This window comes from Rhinoraja longicauda, chromosome 6, assembly GCF_053455715.1.
Source record: "Rhinoraja longicauda isolate Sanriku21f chromosome 6, sRhiLon1.1, whole genome shotgun sequence".
NCBI classification, from domain to species: Eukaryota; Metazoa; Chordata; class Chondrichthyes; order Rajiformes; family Arhynchobatidae; genus Rhinoraja; species Rhinoraja longicauda.
In genome coordinates, this window is record NC_135958.1 from 76,597,416 (window position 1) to 76,620,042 (window position 22,627).

A 22,627-nucleotide genomic window follows, 5' to 3' on the forward strand; every position below is an offset into this window, starting at 1 on the left:
AATGGCCTACTCCTGCATCTATTGTCTATTGTCTATAATCTACACCTTTATTCTTATTACCAAAATGTATGACTCCACACTTTGCTGCGCTGAATTTCATCTGCCACTTCTCTGCCCACTCTCCAAACCTGTCCAAGTCCCTCTGCAGAGTCCTTGCTTCCTCTACACTGCCTGCAGATTAATTTATCTTGGCATCGTGTTTGGCACCAGCATTGTGGGACAACGGGTCAGTTATGGTGCTGTTCCATATTTTATGATCTGCAGTCAAGGTTTTGCTGCACAACTCTGCCTTCGATCCTGCCTGTGGAATCCTGTGGATGGGTCCTTCACTAGAAAACATAGAAAACATAGAAAATAGGTGCAGGAGTAGGCCATTCGGCCCTTCGAGCCTGCACCGCCATTCAATATGACCATGGCTGATCATCCAGCTCAGTAACCTGTACCTGCCTTCTCTCCATACCCCCTGAGCCCTTTAGCCACAAGGGCCACATCTAACTCCCTCTTAAATATAGCCAATGAACTGGCCTCAACTACCTCCTGTGGCAGAGAATTCCACAGATTCACCACTCTCAGTGTGAAGAAATGTTTTCTCATCTCGGTCCTAAAAGACTTCCCCCTTATCCTTAAGCTGCGACCCCTGGTTCTGGATTTCCCCAACATCGGGAACAATCTTCCCGCATCTAGCCTCTCCAACCCCTTAAGAATTTTATATGTTTCTATAAGATCCCCCCTCAGTCTTCTAAATTCCAGCGAGTATAAACCTTGTCTATCCAGTCTTTCTTCATATGAAAGTCCTGCCATCCCAGGGATCAATCTGGTGAACCTTCTCTGTACTCCCTCTAAGGCTAGAATGTCTTTCCTCAGATTAGGAGACCAAAACTGTACGCAATACTCCAGGTGCGGTCTCACCAAGGCCCTGTACAACTGCAGCAGAACCTCCCTGCTCCTATACTACACTAGATGACTGATTGAGTGGGGCACTCAGAACAAGATGTTGTATCTTCAGTCCTTGGGTTACATTAGGACTGCTGATATCTGAGACAAAACTGCATTAAGGGTGTTCATTTGCAGGCTGCGGTAAAGCTTGGAATCTAAAATACATTCGTTTTGAGGATGTGGTCAAATGACCACCTTTTTCATGAATGAATTGAAATCTAGGAAAAGTAAGCTATTTTAATAGCTATAAAATAATTTTCTTTGTTTGAAAACCAAATTTACAAAGGGATTTTTTTTTAAATGTAGAGGCGATTAATTCTATAATGAGCAATGATGGATGATTCCTGCTGATTTACTAGTCGACCATTCAGGATCTTATTCCCCTCTGGAAGAGGAATGCTTTTGATTGGTATTCCATTGTGCCTCTGGTTAAACATGAATGCTGGTGATTTCTTCAGAGAGGCAGTTTCCAACTGAAGCAATGCATATTTCATAATCCTGGAGAATACTTTGCTCAAAGTAAAATGCACGAATGGAGGATTCTGCTGTGAAGCATAAAACTACTTCGTGTTTCCACAATTCTCTGTGAAGCTAAAAAAAAAAACCAACCCACTCCTCATCTCTATTCAGAGTCGCCAGGTATGTCCAATTAAGTGAATTTATTTCTGCCCCATTATAATTTATTTTGCATACATTAAGCTCATCAAACGCTTGGACCCCGGACTTGGCAGCCTAACTCTGCAACTGGATCCCCAACTTCCTGACCTGAAGATTGCAATCTGTAAGGGCAGGTGACAATACCACCTCCACGATAGTCCTCATAACCTGTGCTCCACAAGGCTGTGTACTCAGCCCCTTAATGCACTCACTATAAACTTATGACTGCAGGGCCAAATTCCTGCTCCAATTTGAGTTTGCAAACACATTAGAAAGCAGGATCTCAACCAACAACAAGATAGTTACAAGAAGGAGGAAGGGAGCTTCGTGTATGATGTCAGGACAACAATGTCATAAGGTCATAAGTTCCAGGAGTAGAATCAGGCCATTCGGCCCATCAAGTCTTCTGCGCCATTCATTTATGGCTGGTTTATCTTTCCCTCTCAACCCATTCAAGCCTTTGCCCCATAACCCCTGACACCCGTACTAATCAAGAATTTGTCAATCTACACCTTAAAAATATCCATTGACTTGGCTTCCAAGGTGGCAATGAATTTTCCAATGTCATCAAAACGAAGAAGCTGGTCATCAAGTTCTGGAAGCAGGGTGGAGTACCTGCCTCTGTTGGTATCATTGGTGCTGATGTGGAGAGGTTCCAGCATGGCTTCAGGTTCTTGGGTGTGAACATCACCCATGAACCACATTGATGCTCCGGTCACAAGCACACCAACCAACACCTTTACTTTCTCAGACGTCTGGGGAAATTAGGTATGTCCCCTGGAAAGCATCCATCACAGTTTGGGATGGCAACCGCTGTACCCCAGTCTGAAAGAAGTTGTGATCTCTGCCCAATCCATCACACAGACCAGCCTCCCCTCCATTGTCTCCATCTACAATTCCCGCCGTTTGGGAAAAGCAGCCAACATAATTAAGCACCCCTCCTCCCCTGGTCATACTCTCATCCCCCCCCAGTCCTGTTGGGGAGAAGATTAAACATTTGAAAGCAAGTGTCACCAGGCTCAAGAATAGCTTCTTTCCCCACTGTTGAAGGTCAATTGGAAGTTGACCTTCCAATCTACCCTTGCGCCTTTTTATCCGCATCTTCTCTCCAGCTGTAATGCTGGGCGGCACTGTGGCACAGCTGTGGAGTTGTTGCCTTACAGCGCCATCGCCCCAGGATCAATCCTGGCTCGTGGTACTATCTGTATGGACTTTGTATGTTTTCCCTGCGATCACGTGGGTTTTCTCCGGGTGCTCTGGTTTCATAAGTGATAGGAGTAGAATTAGGCCATTCGGCCCATCAAGACTACTCTGCCAGTCAATCATAGCTGATCTATCTCTCCCTCTAACCCCATTCTCCTGCCTTCTCCCCATAACCCCTGACACCCGTATAAATCAAGAATCTATCTATCTCTGGCTTAAAAAATATCCACAGATATAACGATAAATGGAAAAAGTTAGGTTACATTCTGAAAGAGAGTTCTCTCCTCCTTTCACTCCAAGCACAGTAATGAGAACCATTTCCTGTTGCAGTGAATGCATGCAGCAGATATTGGCAATGATAGAACTGGAACACGCCCCGATCTTTATCAACGGGGACAGTGTGGAGAGAGTGTCCAGCTTCAGGTTTCTGGGCACACACATTTCGGAGGACCTCACATGGTCCACTAACACCGCTGTGCTGGTCAAGAAGGCACAGCAACGACTGTTTTTCCTAAGAACACTGAAAAAGACTGGTCTGCCGCAACAGCTGCTGACGACCTTCTACCGCTGCACCACAGAGAGCATCCTAACACATGGCATCCCTGTGTGGTATCTCAGTTGCACGCAGGCGGAGAGGAGAGCTCTTCAGCGGGTAGTCTACAGAGCTCAAGATCATCGGGACGCAGCTTCCAGCCTTGGAGGGCATCTACAATACACGATGCCTCAGGAAAGCCACCAGCATTCATAAAGACTCCTCACACCTCTGCAATAGTCTGTTCGAACTTCTACCATCGGGCAAACATTACAAGGCCTTCTACGCCCGCACCTCCAGACTCAGGAACAGCTTCATCCCCAGAGCTATAGCTGCTCTGAACCGGTCCGGCTGAGTGCCCCCCCCATGAACTGTCTCCTTCGAATGGTCATGTCGCACAGCGACAATTACACTTTATACTGTTTTAACTGTTTTTAATTTTGTTTCTCTGGACTGTCTAAAGATTAGCTAATTCATTTATTGCATCGAATGGAAGTCGCATTCCCAATCTCGTACCCTGTACAATGACAATAAAGATATACTGTATTGTAATAAATTTGCCATATGCCGTGAGACAGGCATGTTAATGTAAAAGGTGGGGTCTGTTTACAGAGATAAACTATTTTACAGCAATTTCTTTTGGAGGTGGCTTGAATAGAATATAAGCACCACATATGTGTGGGAAGGAACTGCAGATGGGGGTTTAAACCGAAGATAGACAGTATGGACTTTGTACGTTTTCCCTGCGACCACGTGGGTTTTCTCTGGGTGCTCTGGTTTCATAAGTGATAGGAGTAGAATTAGGCCATTCGGCCCATCAAGTCTACTCTGCCATTCAATCATGTCTGATCTATCTCTCCCTCCTAACCCCATTCTCCTGCCTTCTCCCCATAACCTCTGACACCTGTACTAATCAAGAATCTATCTATCTCTGCCTTAAGAATATCCACTGATGGCCTCCACAGCCTTCTGTGGCAAAGAATTCCACAGATTCACCACCCTTTGACAAAAGACATTTCTCCTCATCTCTTTAAAAGAACGTCCTTTAATTCTGAGGCTATGACCTCGAGTCCTAGACGCTCCCACCAGTAGAAACTAGTGGTTTCCTCTAACATTCCAAAAATGTGCAGGTTTGTAGGTTAATTGGCTTCTGAATATTGTCCACAGTGTCTAGGATAGAATGCATGGTTGATCATTGGTTGGCACAGGCTCAGTGGGCCGAAGGGGCTGTTTCCACGCTGTATCTCTAAAACTCAAACTATATACTCCTCTTTTGCACTTATCTTTTGTACTTTGTGTGATTACCTGGATGGGACACAAAACAATGCTTTTTAAAAAAACTATTTCAGTATGCCTGACAATAATAATAAACTTAAACCAAGGAAATAATAGTTTGTATGCTCTGGGGATTAAGTGCATTGTAGCATTTGGCCTACTTATAGCAGAAGACAAACTTTTACAGTAAACAAATCTGGCCTTGAGGGGAGCTGAATATGCTGTGTTGATGATGTTTTGTGTATTAGAAGAATATTCAGTGCAAGAAATATAACAATCAGGATAATATATTCAGTGCAAGAAGTACGATAATGATCAGGATAATGTTGCAAAATCCTACTCGTTTTACAGTAAGTGCATTGAGATCCTGTTTAAAATACAGATTAATATTTCATTCCACATTTGAATTGCAGAAGGTATTCAGCATATTTGTCGGTTACATATTGGTACCTGGTTCTGGAATACTCTAAAGATTGAACTGATTTATTTTAATATCACTTTATTAGTTGCTGACTGGCCATTGTTTCTTCAAAGTTTCAGACAGTTTTGTAAGTTTCACTGGTGACAGAAATCACTGTTTAGAAATCACAAACACAGAGATATGGTTAATTGGGACCATTCTGGCCTGGTCAGAAGGTTGTAAGTTCAAACACTTACTCTGGAGACCTGAACGAATAATCAATTGCAGAGCTGTTGTGCAGGAATGCATTGTCAGAGATGCTATCTTTTGCATAAGATATTCAATGAAAGGCTCAATAAACTATAATGGATACAGTTAGAGGGATATTTGTGAAACAGTGCAAAAAAGAAATTAGGTGATCAACTTCGCAATCTTATTTAGCTGCAAACAACTTCGCAATCTTATTTAGTTGCCATGTGTAAAATTAACATCTCTTGGGTGGGGGATATTGGAAGACTTAAAAATATTTTTGTGGCTACCAAAATATTGAAGAGATGCTGGTCAAGGTTGACGTAAGACTTGAAAATCCTTCGGTAAGACTGCAATCATTTAAATTGTTCAGTTCCCATATTTTGTAGCCTAAAAGTATCTTTTCTGTGTTTTTTTAATCTCTCGAGTTTGAGTATACCTTTAGTTTAGTACAGTTTATTGTCACGTGTACCGAGGTACAATGAAAAGCTTTTGTTACGTGCTAACCAGTCAGCGGAAAGACAATATATGATTACAATCGAGCCATCCACAGTGTACAGATACACGATAAAGGCATTAATGTGAAGAAGAAGGGTCTCGACCCGAAACGTCACCCATTCCTTCTCTCCCGAGATGCTGCCTGACCTGCTGAGTTACTCCAGCATTTTGTGAATAAATCGATTTGTACCAGTATCTGCAGTTATTTTCTTATACATTAATGTGAATAACGTTTAATGCAAGATAAAGCCAGTAGTCCGATCAAAGATAGAGATAGTCCAAGGATCTCCAATGAGGCAGATAGTAGTTCAAGGCTGCTCTCTAGTTGTAGGTTATTGCTTGATACAGCCTGATAATTAATCTTGCAATTAATTCCACACATCCTGCATTTTGTTGAACATCCTTCGTTATCTTATCTCTTCTGCTGTTAACCAATTTTTTTTTCCAATCCTACATGTAAAATATATTGCCCTGGGATCTGCACAGCTAAAATTCAGCTGGGAGGTGTGATGCTCTACATATTGTTTTCAATCTGTAATGAGCATGCTGTTTAATTAATAAGCCTTAGGATACTGAATGATCAGTACAGGAATGTAAACAGCTGGGACTTTTGACTTCTAATCTGCTTACTGCAGGCACAGGGAAAGTAGGGCAGAGCACCGCTTTTTTATTGAATCATTTATGTGTAATTCCAAAATGCCGTTGAGAAAAAAAGCAACCTGTCATCTTCAAAATCTCAATTCAAAGATGCTTGCTTATTTCTTTTTATAGTATCTCCTGAGGCTGGATTTCAGCATTTGCCAGTGTCAAAGAATTATCATGTGCTGACCTCAGCAGATCCCAAAACCCCTTGCTACCTGTGGAAACATGGCCACCTGAGGGGGGGTTTCTTTTGTGTTGCCTTCTGTTCCAGCAGGAGTACAAGTGTGGCAACATTTCATGTGGTTCAGCCTGCACTCCATTGACACTGGTATGCAGAGGCTTTATAGAAGTGCACACAATGGTCTGAATTCCCACATGTTCATTGTTGAATGAGTGATAAAGCCAGTATAATTTTCAATTCTGTTCACTGCCATGTTGTTCACTCTGTTTTTAGAGATTTTTGAACCATAAACTTTTCATAATTTTGTTTTGCCTTTTATTAATGGTTCAGTGTTATTCAGGTAAAAATGGCTTCTTTTTGCATTTAAATTTTGTTTTGTTTGTATTTATGATATTCAAGTGAGCCAAGAGACAGTCAAGAGTGTTTTATTGTCATATATGTCCCCACCAGAACAATGAAATTCTTACTTGCCCTGCAGCACATCAGAATATGTAAACATAGTACACTGTAAACAATATAATAAACAAACAAACAAGTTCAGTGTGTATACTGTATATACACTAACTCACAAATACACACACACACACCACCCTCCCCCCTCCCTCCCTCCCTAAATTTTTTACATATATGGAGGCCCATGAAACTGCAGTTGCTGGAATCTTGAGCAAAGCACAATGTGCTGGAGTAATTCAGCAGGTCAGGCATCATCTGTGGAGGGAATGGACAGACGGTGCTTCGGGTCAGACCCATCTCAGACTTCAGTCTGAAGAAAGGTCCTGACCCGAAATGCCGTCTGTCCATTCCCTCCACAGATGCTGCCTGATCCACTGAGTTTTCTCCAGCATTTCGTGCTTTGAATTGTATATGTTGTGGTAAAATAATAATTATGATTGAGTGAGTTGACAACGTCCTTTGGTAAATTAAAACCTAATACCTCTAGATCTTTAAAGCGTGTTTAAGCTAATGAATGCAAGTTCATCATTTGAAACTACTGAGTGAGTAATAGCTTTAATCCTTCAGGTTGCTGCCATCAATCCAAATCATCCACTGGCACAGATGCCATTGCCACCATCGATGAAGAATTGCATCCAGCTCGCTGCGTGTGAAGCCACGGAGCTTCTACCAATGAACCCAGATTTACCAGCAGATCTTTTCACTTCATGCCTTACTACACCAATCAAAATAGCACTGCGCTGGTAAGTACTCTAATATTGATGGATTTCCCCCTCTATTTTGCACAGTTGCTTATTTTGAAATTGGAAAAAAGATAGCAAGAAATGATTGGATAACTTTAATTTAGCGATAGAGCGTGGAAACAGGCCCTTCGGCCCACCGGGTCCGTGACGACCAGCGGTCCCCGTACACTAGCACTATCCCACACACACTAGGGACAATTTATAATTTTTGCCAAAGCCAATCAACGTACAAACCTATGCGTCTTTGGAGTGTGGGAGGAAACCGGAGCACCCGGGGAAAACCCACGTGGTGATTTAGATTTAGAGATACAGCGTGGAAACAGGCCCTTCGGCCCACTGAGTCCGCGCTGCCCAGCGATCCCCGCACATTAACACTATCCTACACACACTAGGGACAATTTAAAAAAAAACATTTTACCCAGTCAATTAACCTACATACCTGTACGTCTTTGGACATGTGGGAGGAAACCGAAGATATCGGAGAAAACCCACGCAGGTCACGGGGAGAACGTACAAACTCCGTACAGACGGCGCCTGTGGTCAGGACCGAACCTGAGTCTCCGGCGCTGCATTCGCTGTAAGGCAGCAACTCTACTGCTGCGCCACCGTGCCGCCCTAAGCTTGATTGGGAGCCTGAAGGAAATATATAGGGAATTGGTAGTCTCAAGGGGAAATCATCTTCTGGGCTGTGGGATGGTTGTGAATTTGACCTTACTGTATTATTCTGGCATGGACTTGGTGGGATGCAAGCCAATTGGAAGTAATCTGAAGTGGCATAGAAATGAACTGTGATTTACCTGCTGCCACTTTGGAAAAACCTCGATGAACAAACAACTTACACTCAAAATAAAAAGGCCAACCCAACATCTATTCATGATCTCCCAATTTCCAGATAACACTCTTCCAAAAGCTTTCCTTATGAGCATTAATGGATACATTGAATTCCACCCACCGTGTTCATTACCTTTACAAGGATTCTGAGCTTTGTGATGTTGTGATTTCTTGTGCAAAATTGTCTGTTCTCATATTTGTTTCAGCCACATCCAAATATTTTTCTTTATTATAACTGACAAGATAAATAAACAGAATGCAATGCATTCGTACATAGATATTATTTAGAAAATATCCAGTGAGTTGATTGCTGGACCCTTTTTGTAGGAAAAATCGAGTTCTGGTCTGAAAAATATAACTGCGGGTAAGGTAGTGGATGATGTTCAGAAATCAGAAATAGCTAAATGAGTGTGCCTCAGTTGGAGAAGGATTTAAGAAGGTCTGAAGAAGGGTCTCGACCCGAAACATCAACTATTCCTTTTCACCAAAGAAGCTGCCTGACCCGCTGAGTTACTCCAACATTTTGTGTCTATCTTCAGTTATTCTGCTATTGTACTACAGTGTTTCTATGTCGCTACTTCAGATTGCACAACAATCTTTGCACCATTCTGCTGTTTAATATTTGTTGTATCTATTATTACCATCTGCACTGTTTACTCCAGGACCTTCGTGCAAACGAGAACTTTCAATGCACTATGGTGTGTGTGTGTGTATAGGACAATAAACTAATCTGAATCTGACTTTGAAAGGTTCTCAATTAAGCACTTGAACCTGCATCACCTATGAGGCAATGGACCAAGGGCTGAGATATGGCATTAGGCTGGAAAGATCTACAAGCAGAGAATGCTGGTAATGCTCAACCTTTCGGAAGCACCTAGTGTTCTCGGCGAGATGAAAGATTATCAACCTAAAACATTAATTCTATATCTCACTCCACAGATTTGTTGATTATTTCCAGTATTTTCTGTTTTCATGGAACTTAATTTTTATAGGGTTGACTTAAGCACGTGCAAATTGTTATCTTGACATTTAAGCTACCTAATTGGGTTTCAAGCGTTTCAAGTCATGAAAGGCACTATGTTAATCATAAATGTAAAATAGAACATAACTCAAAATATTTTTTTTCCAGGCCTGCTTGAAAGCTTATTAATTTTTTTAAATATATTGATCTTGATCTTTTCTTCCTTTCTATTTTGCTATTCCTTTAACTAAAGAAAAAAACTTTTTTTTGTGGTTTTGATCATCTGTTGTTTCTGCATCCCAATGTATATTCACCTCTTATGGAATTATCAGCTGTCAGCAATGCATAACCATCTTTTGCACCAATTAAGTATGGTTGGGGTGAAGTTGAAACTATAATGGATATAGTTAGAGGGATATTTGTGAAACAGTGCAAAAAAGAAATTAGGTGATCAACTTTGTAATCTTAATTAGCTGCAAGCAGAAACTTACGGCATTGAGTTGCATATTGTTGCCATGTGTAAAATTAACATCTCTTGGGTGGGGGATATGGGAAGACTTAAAAATATTTTTGTGGCTACCAAAATATTGAGGGGATGCTGGTGAAAGTTGATGTAAGACTTGAAAATCCTTCGATAAGGCTGCACTAAGAAATGGTTGAAACACAAAGTGCTGGTGTAAGTAACTCAGTGGGTCAGACAGCATCACAGAACTGAATGGACATGCGATTTTTCAGGTCGAGACCCTTCCTCATCTTCAAACTGGGGTCAGGGTGCTGCTTGACCCGCTGAGGTACTCCAACACTTCATTTTTCACCCAAGATTCCAGCATCTGCATTTCCTTGTGCCTCCACTACGAAATGATGTTGTGCCCCAAGTTAGGATGTCACGGGTAACTGCACTTAATGATATCCATTCCTTTCCAACCTCTTATCTCTACGTCTTTCATGAAAGACTAATTATCATATCATATCATATATATACAGCCGGAAACAGGCCTTTTCGGCCCTCCAAGTCCGTGCCGCCTAGTGATCCCAGTACATTAACATTATCCTACACACACTAGGGACAATTTTTTTTTTTACATTTACCCAGCCAATTAACCTACATACCTGTACGTCTTTGGAGTGTGGGAGGAAACCGAAGATCTCGGAGAAAACCCACGCAGGTCACGGGGAGAACGTACAAACTCCTTACAGTGCAGCACCCATAGTCAGGATCGAACCTGAGTCTCCGGCGCTGCATTTGCTGTAAAGGAGCAGCTCTACCGCTGCGCTACCATGCCGCCCAATTACTAATTCTGTTGGTCGGTCATGGATGGGGAATATTCTGAATCCTGTTCTCTCCCTGCAAATTTGTCATAGAGTAATATAGTGATACAGTGTGGAAACAGGCCCTTCGGCCCAACTTGCCCACACCAGCCAACAATGTCCCAGCTACACTAGTTCCACTTGCCTGCGCTTGGTCCATATCCCTCCAAACGTGTCCTATCCATGTACCTGTCTAACTGTTTCTTAAACGATGGGATAGTCCCAGCCTCAACTACCTCCTCTGGCAGCTTGTTCCATACACCCATCACCCTTTGTGTGAAAAAGTTACCCCTCGGATTCCTATTAAATCTTTTCCCCTTCACCTTGAACCTATGTCCTCTGGTCCTTGATTCCCCTTCGGTGGGCAAGAGACTCTGCATCTACCCGATCTATTCCTCTCATGATTTTGTGCACCTCTATAAGATCACCCCTCATCCTCCTGCGCTCAGACCCTCGAGTCCTGACAACATCCTCGTAAATCTTTTCTGAACCCTTTCAAGGTTGACAATATCTTTCCTCCAACATGGTGCACAGAACTGAACACAATATTCTAAATGCGGTCTCACCAACGTCTTATACAACTACAACATGACCTCCCAACTTCTATACTCAATACTCTGACTGATGAAGGCCAATGTGCCAAAAGCCGTTTTGACCACCTTATCTACCTGTGACTCGACCTTCAACTGATGGCGCGGTCCAGTCCAGTCGCCGTCGTGGTAGCTCTGCGGGAACTGTGCGTTTTAAACTGGTATGTTTACTTTAAAATTATCCCTAAGTGCTCTAGCGTGTGCTAGCACTTAGCATTAACCAATGTACGACCGGGAAACGCTCGTAAAATTAAACTCGAGCGCTACAGGAGCACTATTAAACAGAAATCTACTCACCGATATACCGATAGAGATCATCAAAGGAGCGCACCGCGGCAGCAGCAGTGGGAGCGCAGGTCAGTGGGAAAGTCGGAAAAAACACCGAGGGAAGCGAGGGGGGGTTCGGAACAGGCTGAGAACCCAAGCCTTACGTCCACCTCTGCCCAGCATACTTCTGGCCAACGTCCAGTCCCTGGAGAACAAGCTGGATGACCTGAGGGCAAGGATCAGATTCCAGAGGGACATAAAGAACTGTAACATCCTTTGTCTGACTGAAACATGGCTGACCCCGCTGGTGCCTGACCAGGTGATCTGCCCATCCGAGTCCTTCACTGTTTTCCGGGCGGACAGAACGGAAGAATCTGGGAAATCCAAGGGCGGAGGAGTCTGCTTCTTGACCAATAATAACTGGTGTAATCCTGGGAATATTAAGACGCTTTCTCGTTCCTGCTCGCCGGACCTGGAACATCTAACTATCCTATGCCGACCATTCTACCTACCCCGGGAGTTCAGCTCGGTGATCATCACAGCCGTCTATATCCCACCGCATGCGGACACCGACGTGGCACTGTCCACCATACACGATGTGTTGTGTCAACACCAAAACAAGAACCCTGATGCGGCTGTGCTGGTGGCTGGAGACTTCAATAGGGGAAATCTCAAAAAGGTCATGCCCAACTTCTACCAACACATCACGTGTGTCACCAGGGGGGAAAGAACTTTGGACCACTGCTACACGCCGTTCAGGAAAGGCTACAAGGCCGTTTCTCTCCCTCCTTTTGGGAAATCTGACCACGCTGCCATTTTCCTGCTGCCGGAGTACAAACAACGGATAGTACGGGAAGCGACAGTGACGAGGGACGTAAAGCGGTGGGCTGACCATTCAGAGGCCATGCTGCAAGATGCACTGAGCGAAGTCGACTGGAACATGTTCCAAGCAAGTTCCAGAGACGTAAATGAGTTTGCGGAAGCGGTTACGGACTTCATTGCCACAATAGCCGATACCATCATCCCCAAGGTAAGGGTCAGTATCTTCCCTAACCAAAAACCCTGGGTGGACAGGTCTATTCGCGTGGCCTTGAATGCTCGCACCGCTGCTTACAACTCCGGCCTGGCATCCGGCAACATGGACGACTACAAAGGAGAGTCCTACCGACTGCGAAGGGCAGTGAAGGATGCAAAAAAGAGGTACCGGGACAAGATGGAGTCACAGATGGAGCAGCAGGACACCAGGCGCCTTTGGCAGGGGCTACGGACTATAACTAGCTACAGGTCCAGCACCCCCTCAACTGGAAGTGCCGGCTCCTCCTTAGCTGATGACCTGAACTCTTTTTACGCACGGTTTGAGACGGGTAACACCACCAGCTCGCCGTCTAAAAACAGCACCGAAGGGGCGCTGGCTAGCGAGGCTGGAGGGGGATCCACCGCCGGGGATGTGCACACATTCTCGGTGTCCGAGCATGAGGTGAGGTGGGCTCTGACGCGTGTGAACACGAGGAAAGCTGGAGGCCCAGATGGTATATCTGGGCGAGTACTAAAGTCTTGTGCTACTCAGCTTGCTCCAGTGCTCACCACAATATTCAACCTCTCCTTGGCAAAGTCCGTGGTCCCTGCATGCTTCAAAAGATCCATCATTGTACCGGTGCCAAAGAATGCCTCTCCAGCGTGTTTAAATGACTACCGACCGGTGGCCCTCACCTCGGTTGTCATGAAATGCTTGGAGAGGCTAGTCAAGAAGCACATCTGCGCCCTCCTTCCTCGCAACATGGACCTACTACAGTTCGCATACCGTCCGAACAGGTCCACGGATGATGCGGTCTCCCAGGTTCTACACACCGCTCTCTCTCATCTGGACAGCCAGGGGGGCTATGTGAGGATGCTGTTCATTGACTTTAGTTCAGCATTCAACACAATAGTCCCCAGCAGACTGGTTGAGAAGCTGCTGGAACTGGGGCTTAGCACCCCTCTGTGTGCCTGGGTCCTGGACTTTCTCACTGCCAGGCCCCAAGTGGTCAGGATGGGGGAACACACATCTAGCTCCCTCACCCTGAACATAGGATCCCCCCAGGGCTGCGTCCTTAGCCCCCTACTGTACTCCCTGTACACACATGACTGTAGGGCCAGGATCAGCTCAAACTCCATCATCAAGTTTGCTGATGACACTGTGGTGGTGGGCCGGATCTCCAACAACGATGAGAAGGCCTACCGGGAGGAGGTGGCTGATCTGGCACTCTGGTGTCAGGACAATAGCCTCCTCTTGAATGTCACTAAAACATAGGAGCTGATTGTGGACTTCAGAAGGGCTAAACATCCAAGGACGTACACGCCACTGGAGATAAATGGGTCTATTGTGGATAGGGTGAGCAGTTTCAAATACTTGGGAGTCCGCATCGCAGAGGATCTGACGTGGGCAACGCACATTGCCGCACTGGTGGGTAAGGCTAAGCAGCGCCTTTACCACCTTAGACAACTGAGGAAATTCAGAGTGTCGCTGAGGATCCTTCATTGCTTCTACTCTGGGGCTGTAGAGAGCATCCTGTCCGGCAACATTACAGTCTGGTTTGGGAACAGCTCTGCCCAGGACAGGATGGCCCTGCAGAGAGTAGTGCGTTCGGCAGAACGCACCATGGGAACTACACTCGTCCCCCTGCAGGACCTATACATCAGGAGGTGCAGATCCAGAGCAAGCAAGATCATGAGGGACCCCTGCCACCCCAGTAACGGACTGTTCCAGATGCTACGGTCAGGCAAACGCCTCCGCTGTCACGCTGTGAAAACGGAGAGGATGAGACCGAGCTTCTTCCCACAGGCCATCAGGACTGTCAACTTTGATAACCCCAGAGACTAAATTTTTGTCGACACTTTTTGTGCTATGTTTAGTAACTTATTAACTTTATTTATATGCTGTAACTGTAATTATTTTTGTGCACAACCCGCAGGCATTGCCACTTTCATTTCACTGCACATCGAGTATGTGTATGTGACAAATAAATTTGACTTGACTTGACTTGACTTGACCTGCACTCCTAGATCCCTCTGCTCTACAACATTTCCCAGCGGCCTACTGTTTACTATGTCAGTCCTGCCCTTGTTAGAGTCCCAAAATGCAACACATCACATTTCTCTGCATTAAATTCCATCAACCATTCCTCAGCCCACCTGGCCAATCGATCCAGAACCTGCTGCAATCTTTCACAATCAACTTCACTATCTGCAAAACCACCCACTTTTGTATCATCAGCAAACTTGCTAATCTTGCCCTGTATGTTCTCATCCAAATGAGAACATACAGGGCAAGATTGTGTTTGTGTGCGTGTTTTTGTGTGTGTGTGTGCGTGTTTGTTTGTGTGTGTGTGTGTGTGTGTGTGGGGGGGGGGGGGAGGGGGGGGAGGGGAAGGGGGTTGGTTGTTGGGCTAAATAGAGGCAATAAAGTGACATATTTCCACTTTGCTGCTTTTATTTAATCAGCTCTGTCAAGGGGAAGATGTTGCCCGTTGTCACTGCAGTAAGTTCTGAACAGTTGGAGCTCTGAGAATTGCTGACATTTTGGAATGCTTGGCTGCTCATTTCTTTGTCAAGCATATCTTTGTTTTCCCGTCAGCCTTCCCGTAGTGTCAACTCTCAAGGCGTGGTAAGTAAATTGATTAGAAACATAGAAAATAGGTGCAGGAGGAGGCCATTTGGCCCTTCGAGCCAGCATCGCCATTCATTGTGATCGTGGCTGATCATCCACAATCAGTATTATTACTTTAAAAGACGACTTGGAATGGAGGAAGGGTAAAAGTGCCAAAAATCAATGCAGATAAAATGTTGACATGTAGAAACTTATTGAGGTGTGAAGACAAGGATTTTTGACCTTGGACTTGGACAGAAGTGGACCTAAAACCATCTTGTAAATAATGTCTCCTTTGAACGACGAGAATTATGACTAGGATTATTGCTTGTTTCTTGCAAGATGGCAATGACCTTTGATTTTAAATGAAATTGGAAAAATAATTGTAACTCATGGAAACTGTGTTCCGAGTGGTTTGATTATCTTGCATGTAACTTATTCTTCTCAAGTTGCTGGTCTCATTTCACAGTTGTTGGAATGACTGAAAGTAGTGTAGTTTTACTTGAGTTCTTGCATATTTTTCTGGGTTTTATAGTGTAACTTGACAAAGCAGCCATCATTTTGGACAGAAACAAATTGAGACAATATTTTAAAGCTCACGATAATGCGAATATCCTCAAATAGAGTAGCTCAGAACTGAAATGGATGTTGTTGTAATCCTGGACTTAAACATGAACTACTGAGGAATTGATTGTTAATAATTAAGAATTTAAGATAAGTACATTTTGGTTGACGGAGTATGCCATTACCATTTTCTCGAGGCCTTTCATATTGGTGATTCACAGTCAATGGACAACAGTCATGAAGGAACACTACCCAGCTTTTCCTTGGCACCAATAAGGATGATTGTGATCTTCTTAACCACAGAATAAAGTAGGGAGAGGTTAAAGATGTCCCTGAATACAGAATGTGCTTAAAGTGTTAATTTTAATTTCTAACCAGTGGTTGATGTCAGTGTACTAATTTCCCAGTCTTAACATTTTAAGATGGATAGGCAATGTTTCAGCTTGGGACTCTTTTTGTGTCAACTCTCTATCCATTTTAGATTCCCTCCACATGCGCTTCTAATTCCCCGGAAAATTCTACCGTCCACCTTAGGCAAAATACAATGGTCAGACAACCTAACGACCCGCATCTCATGGATGTGAGGATAAATTGGAAGAAACCTATGCGGTCATACGAAGAATCTGCAAACTTCACACAGCACCAGTGGTCAGGATTCAAAACCCGAGCGCCTGAAACTGAAAGGCAGGGGCAACTTTACAAGCTGAGCCAGTCTGTCGTCCTGTGTTCCTATAATTTATTCAGTCGCTTGACATAAATGTGCTATTATTTTGTACGGTCACGTGTCAGCTGCATCTCAACATTGCATTGAGCAAGACAACAGTTGCAAAAGAATGATTGGAAAAGCTCAAAAGGTAGCCACTTAAAAAGGCCTTGGCAACACTCAAAGCAGAATTATTTCCTTTGTTCTGTGTAATTGTCGGGAACACTACATTGCCCTGTTGAAAAATCAATCTGGAAAAGCTTCAGATGTTTTCTTTGGTTAGATGCGAAAGTCACCTTCAGGAAGCAGCTGATTTATTTTCTCTTGTTAAAACGTCCATCAGCTCAAACGGTGCATATCCATGCTCAGAGTAGTAAAATGGTGACACTGCAGATGATGGTTTACAAAAAATTTTTTTGAGTAACTCAGAGGGCCAGGCATCATCTCTGGAGAACATGGATAGGTGGCGTTTCGGGTTGGAACACTTCTTCAGTGTCTGATCCGACCCGAAACAATCACCGAAGTTCATGTTCATAGGAGCAGAATTAGGCCATTTGGCCCATCGAGTCTACCGCCATTCAATCATGGCTGATCTATCTCTCCCTCCTAACCACATTCTCCCCATATCCCCTGACACACTTACCATGAATCTATCTATCTCTGCCTTAATCTATCTAGTGTAAGATAGCACTTCAACTCCCACTCCCAGTCTGACTTTTCTGTCATGGGCCTCCTCCAGTGCCATAGTGAGGCCCACCGGAAATTGGAGGAACAGCACCTCATATTTCGCTTGGGCAGCTTGCAGCCCAGCGGTATGAACATTGACTTCTCCAACTTTAGATAGTTCCTCTGTCCCTCTCTTCCCCTTCCCCTTCCCAGTTCTCCCTCTATCTTCCTGTCTCCACTTATATCCTTCCTTTGTCCCGCCCCCCTGACATCAGTCTGAAGAAGGGTCTCGACCCGAAACGAAACCCATTCCTTCTCTCCTGAGATGCTGCCTGACCTGCTGAGCTACTCCAGCATTTTATGAAATAAATACCTTAATCTATCTATCTCTGCCTTAAAAATATTCACCTGACCATGTCCTCTGGAGATGCCACCTCAGCCGCTGAGAAATTTCAGCACATTGTGTCCTTTTTCTCTCCCACAGTAGTGAAAAGCCCTTAGAAACACAATGGCTCTTAACCCGAAGCTCTGGCTGGGCCTCCTGATGTGTATTAGACACCGAATAGTGAAATACCTGGATAGCGTGGATGCGGAGAGGATGTTTCTACTAGTAGGAGTGTCTAGGACCAGAGGCCATACCCTCAGAATAAAAAGACGTTCCTTTCGAAAGGAGATGAGGAATTTCTTTAGTCAGCGGGTGGTGAATCTGGAATTCATTGCCGCAGAAGGCTGTGGAGGCCGTCAGTGGATATATTTAAGGCTTAGATAGATAGATTCTTGATTAGTACGGGTGTCAGGGGTTATGGGGAGAAGGCCGGAGAATGGGGTTGAGAGGGAAAGGCAGATCAGCCATGATTGAATGGCGGAGTAGACGATGGGCCGAATGGCCTAATTCTGCCATTATAACTTGTAAACTTGTGATGAATGTATACATCCAAAAATCCCACAACTGTTATGCAAGCTATTAATCCCACAGAAAGAAAATGTTTGTATCATTGAGATCCTGTGTAGTTTAAGATTAATTTTGCATGGTTAAGTTTATTGAAAAGTTCCATGCAAACACCACACAGCATTTGGTCTAAATTGTGTCTAAACAGGCTTTTCACCTCCTCCTTGAAATCCAATAATCCAGACCTTAAATTGCTTGTATAATGAGCATTACCACGAATGTCAATGCTGTATCAGCGTGAGGAGCTAGTCTGTTTGCAATTTTTTTAAACGGTGAAAGTGCTGAAGCTCATAGTTCTGATGAAATTTGTGCAAGCACAGCACTTCTTTGTCCAACTTTGTCGTGAAAAAATGTGCATCGGGTAGTGTCAACAACGAAGAATAATCACGTTGGTACATCTTCATTTGACCTTGATCATGTCTTAAAGTACAGAATTAGCACAATCAAAGACTGACCAAATTATTAACATTAATACCGGAATACCACACATGGAGGATTTGCTCATTTATAGCAAGATAAAAAGGGTTGAGCTGCTGTTATATTCTTATTGTTTATTTTTGTCATTTGATTATTGATTTCAGCATCGTTCACATTGACTTGGAAACGCAAGGAACTGTAGATGCTGGTGTTCAGAAAAGATACAAAGTGCTGGAGTAACTCAGGCAGCATCTCTGGGGGACATGGATAGGTGGCATTTTGGGTTGGGACCCTTCTAAAGAAATGTCACTTATTCATGTCCTCCACATAGAATCTTTTGGTCTTAATCTCCCAAATCTCCCCAACGGTGACTTCTGGTCCACAGTTACGAAGGTAGCAGCCATCTCAGGAAAGCACCTACACTAAGTTTAGACTCTTGGTGTTGCATGTTAACTGTCCCTGCTAGATCCAACGCCTGAAGAAGGGTCCTGCTCCAAAACATCACCTATCCTTGATCTCCAGGGATGCTACCAGGATCGCTGAGTTACTTCAGCACCTTGTGGCCTTTCATTGTCAGAACTGGACCTCTTGGAAGTAGTTTTTCTAATTAAATGGCCAAACATTTGCACACAAATTTGAATCATCTACAGATTTGTACTTTGTTTCTGTAAGTTCTTTCAAATTCAGGGTGTGGAATTAGGAGTAAGTTACCCATCCCTCCACACCAGTTCTGTGAGTTAATGACTAATATTTATAAATATTGAGCCTGAAGAAGGATACTGCCCCGAAACATTGCCTGTCCATGATGCTGCCTGACCCTCTGAGTTACTCCAGCATTTTGTTGTCTTTTTAAAAAAAATAACAGCATCTGCAGTTCCTTGTATAGGAATTTAGACGAGGGAATTAAATGTAACTGATTGTTACTGATTGAGAATGATCAGCCATGCTCGAAGGGCCGAATGGCCTCCTCCTGCACCTATTGTCTATTGTCTATTGTAACATCTCCAAGTTTGCTGATGACACAAAGCTGGGTGGCAGTGTGAGTCGCGAGGAGGATGCTAAGAGGCTGCAGGGTGACGGATAGGTTGGGACAGTGGGCAATTGCATGGCAGATGCAGTATAATGTGGATAAGTGTGAGGTTATCCACTTTGGTGGCAAGAACAGGAAGGCAGATTATTATCTGAACTGTGTCAGATTAGGAAAAGGGGAGGTGCAACGAGACCTGGGCATGCTTGTACATCAGTCACTGAAAGTAAGCATGCAGGTACAGCAGGCAGTGAAGAAAGCTAATGGCATGTTGTCCTTCATTGCAAGAGGATTTGATTTCAGGAGCAAGGAGTTCCTACTGCAGTTGTACTGTGGTGAGACCACACCTGGTATTGTATGCAGTTTTGGTCTCCTAATTTGAGGAAATACATTATTGCTATTGAAAGAGTTCAGCATAGGTTCACCAGGTTAATTCCCGGGTTGGCGGGACTGATATATGATGAAAGAATGGGTCGACTGGGCTTGTATTCAGTGGAATTTAGAAGGATGAGGGGGGATTTTATAGAAACATTTAACATTCTTAAGAGTTTGGTCAGGCTAGATTCAGGAAAAATGGTCTCAATGTTGGGGGAGTCCAGAACCAGGAGCATAGTTTAAGAATAAGGGGTAGGCCATTTAGGACTGAGATGAGGAAAAACTTTTTCACCCAGAGAGTTATGAATCTGTGGAATTCTCTGCCACAGAAGGCAGTGGAGGCCAATTCACTGGATATTTTCAAGAGAGAGTTAGATTTAGCTCTTCAGGCTAACGGAATCAAGGGATATGGGGAAAAGGCAGGAACGGGGTATTGATTTTAGATGATCAGCCATTGTCTTATTGAATGTCGGTGCTGGCTCGAAGGACTGAATGGCCTACTCCTGCATCCATTTTTCTTTGTTTCTATGTACATTTATAAATATGCTCTGTCCTTCTGGACTTCATACTCTTAAAACACTCGGATGGTAAAAATCTATCTGTGACCAATATAAAAGTGTTAATTGATCTGCTGTGCACAAATATTTCCAGCAGGGAGTACCTCACTTCTGCCATTCTTTGAAGAAGTTTTTTTTATATCCTTCTTGAACAGTTTGGATTAAAGATTTAAGCCCCCTTGTCTGAGTCTTGAAGACCTTAACCTGATGACCATTTAAACTATCCTCATTTATATGATTTCTTCTTACAATTCAACCCTTCAAGATCGTAACCTTTGAGAACAACATGCCTCTTTAAATGGTGGCACAAATGACGGGGCCTGTAGCTCAAGACCGGGCAGAAGCAATAACATTATTTACTTTATTCTTCCCAAGAGAGTACGGCCAACCTGTTTGAACTGAAACCTGACAAATCCATAGATTTTGATTAGAAAGTTGCATACTGTGTAGCACTTGGTCAAAATCCTTTTGAAAATCCACCAATAAAATGTAAAGTAAGTAATGTAAATTTTAGCGAGCTGGATGAATCCATTTCCCATTATATTCCTACAACTCAGCAAAAGGCCATGCATCCCTTTGAGTCTATGCCGGCTTGGATTTTTCACTCCGACATTTCGGTGGCGCAGCGATAGAGTTGCTCCCTTACAGCGCCAGAACCCCGGGTTTGATCCTGTCTACGGGTGCTGCCTATACGGAGTTTGTACGTTCTCCCTGTGACCGCGTGGGTTTCCTCCGGGATCTCCGGCTTCCTCCCACACTCCAAAGACGTACAGGTCCGTAGGCTAATTGGCTTAGTATAATTATAAATTGTCTCTGGCGTGTAGGATAGTATAAGTGTGCACGGATCACTGGTCGGCATGGACTCGGTGGGTCGAAGGGCCTCTTTCCGCGCTGTATCTCCAAACTAAACTAAACTAACTTAAATTCCCATTAACAACCCCTTGATTCTCCCACCAGCCAACTGTGCTGAGGTTAATTTACAGTAGCCAATTATGTCCATAGCCAGAATGTTTTTGGGATGTTGGAGGAAACTGGAGTTATCGCAGCAAACACCGGTGATTACAGGTAGACCACTGTTGGGTGTTCTCCAAATGTGCTTTCACGGGAGTGCCAGAGAAACCACTTCAAGCAACCTTGTCACTGACTGGGGCATTATGGCTGCTGAAGCAGAAGCCTAGTGTACGGCTAATGTTTGACAGGAGTGATAAACCGAAGAACAGAACATTGAACAGTACAGACACAAAATGCTGGAGTAACTCAGCAGGTCAGGCAGCATCTCTGGAGAAAAGGAATAGGTCACGGTCTCAACCCGAAACGTCACCTGTTCCTTTTCTCCTGAGATGCTGCCTGACTCGCTGAGGTAATCCAGCATTTTGTCCCTCTTCGGTGTAAACCAACATCTGCAGTTTCCTCCTACACATAAAACAATACAGCACAGTAACAAGCCCTTCAGCCTCCAGCCTCTGCCAAACATGATGCCAAGTTAAACTAATTGCCTGTGTCTGTAGGAGCCGTCTATGCGCGATATTTGAGAAACCATTATTTTTCAAGTAACAACATTTCTGGTATCCATCATAACCTGTTAAGATATCTTCGCGACCTCTTGCTGGGAAGATGATTGGTGAGAGTGCCCGTGTAAGGGTTTAACCACGAGGTCTTATCACCTGCTGAGAATACAGGACATTGTTTATGACTGAGCCAAGCTCCAAGTGATTTTTGTAGGAAGGAACTGCAGATGCTGGTTTAAACCAAAGATAGAAACAAAATGCTGGAGTAACCCAGCGAAACAGGCAGCATCTCTGGAGAAACGGAATGGGTGATGTTTCGGTCGAGACCCTTCGTCAGTCTGAAGAATGGTTTCGACCCGAAACGTTACCCATTCCTCCTCTCCAGATATGCTGCCTGTCCCGCTGAGTTACTCCAGCATTTTGTGTCTATCTCCGAGTGATTTTGTCAAGGAGAGAGGACCATTAAAGTTGGTGTTGGCCACTCCCTGCTTGTCAAACACAAACTCGCTG

At 44.0% G+C, this 22,627-nt stretch overlaps 1 protein-coding gene across 3 annotated transcripts in view; it reads left to right on the forward strand.

Moving 5' to 3' along the window:
- rptor (regulatory associated protein of MTOR, complex 1) overlaps window positions 1-22,627 on the forward strand; it is a 328,096-nt gene that overhangs the window by 97,940 nt on the left and 207,529 nt on the right. For all 3 annotated transcript variants that reach the window (XM_078401378.1, XM_078401376.1, XM_078401377.1), the window contains exon 6: window positions 7,594-7,769. In XM_078401378.1, the coding sequence (XP_078257504.1) occupies window positions 7,594-7,769 (176 nt within the window). The remainder of the gene's footprint in view (window positions 1-7,593; window positions 7,770-22,627) is intronic.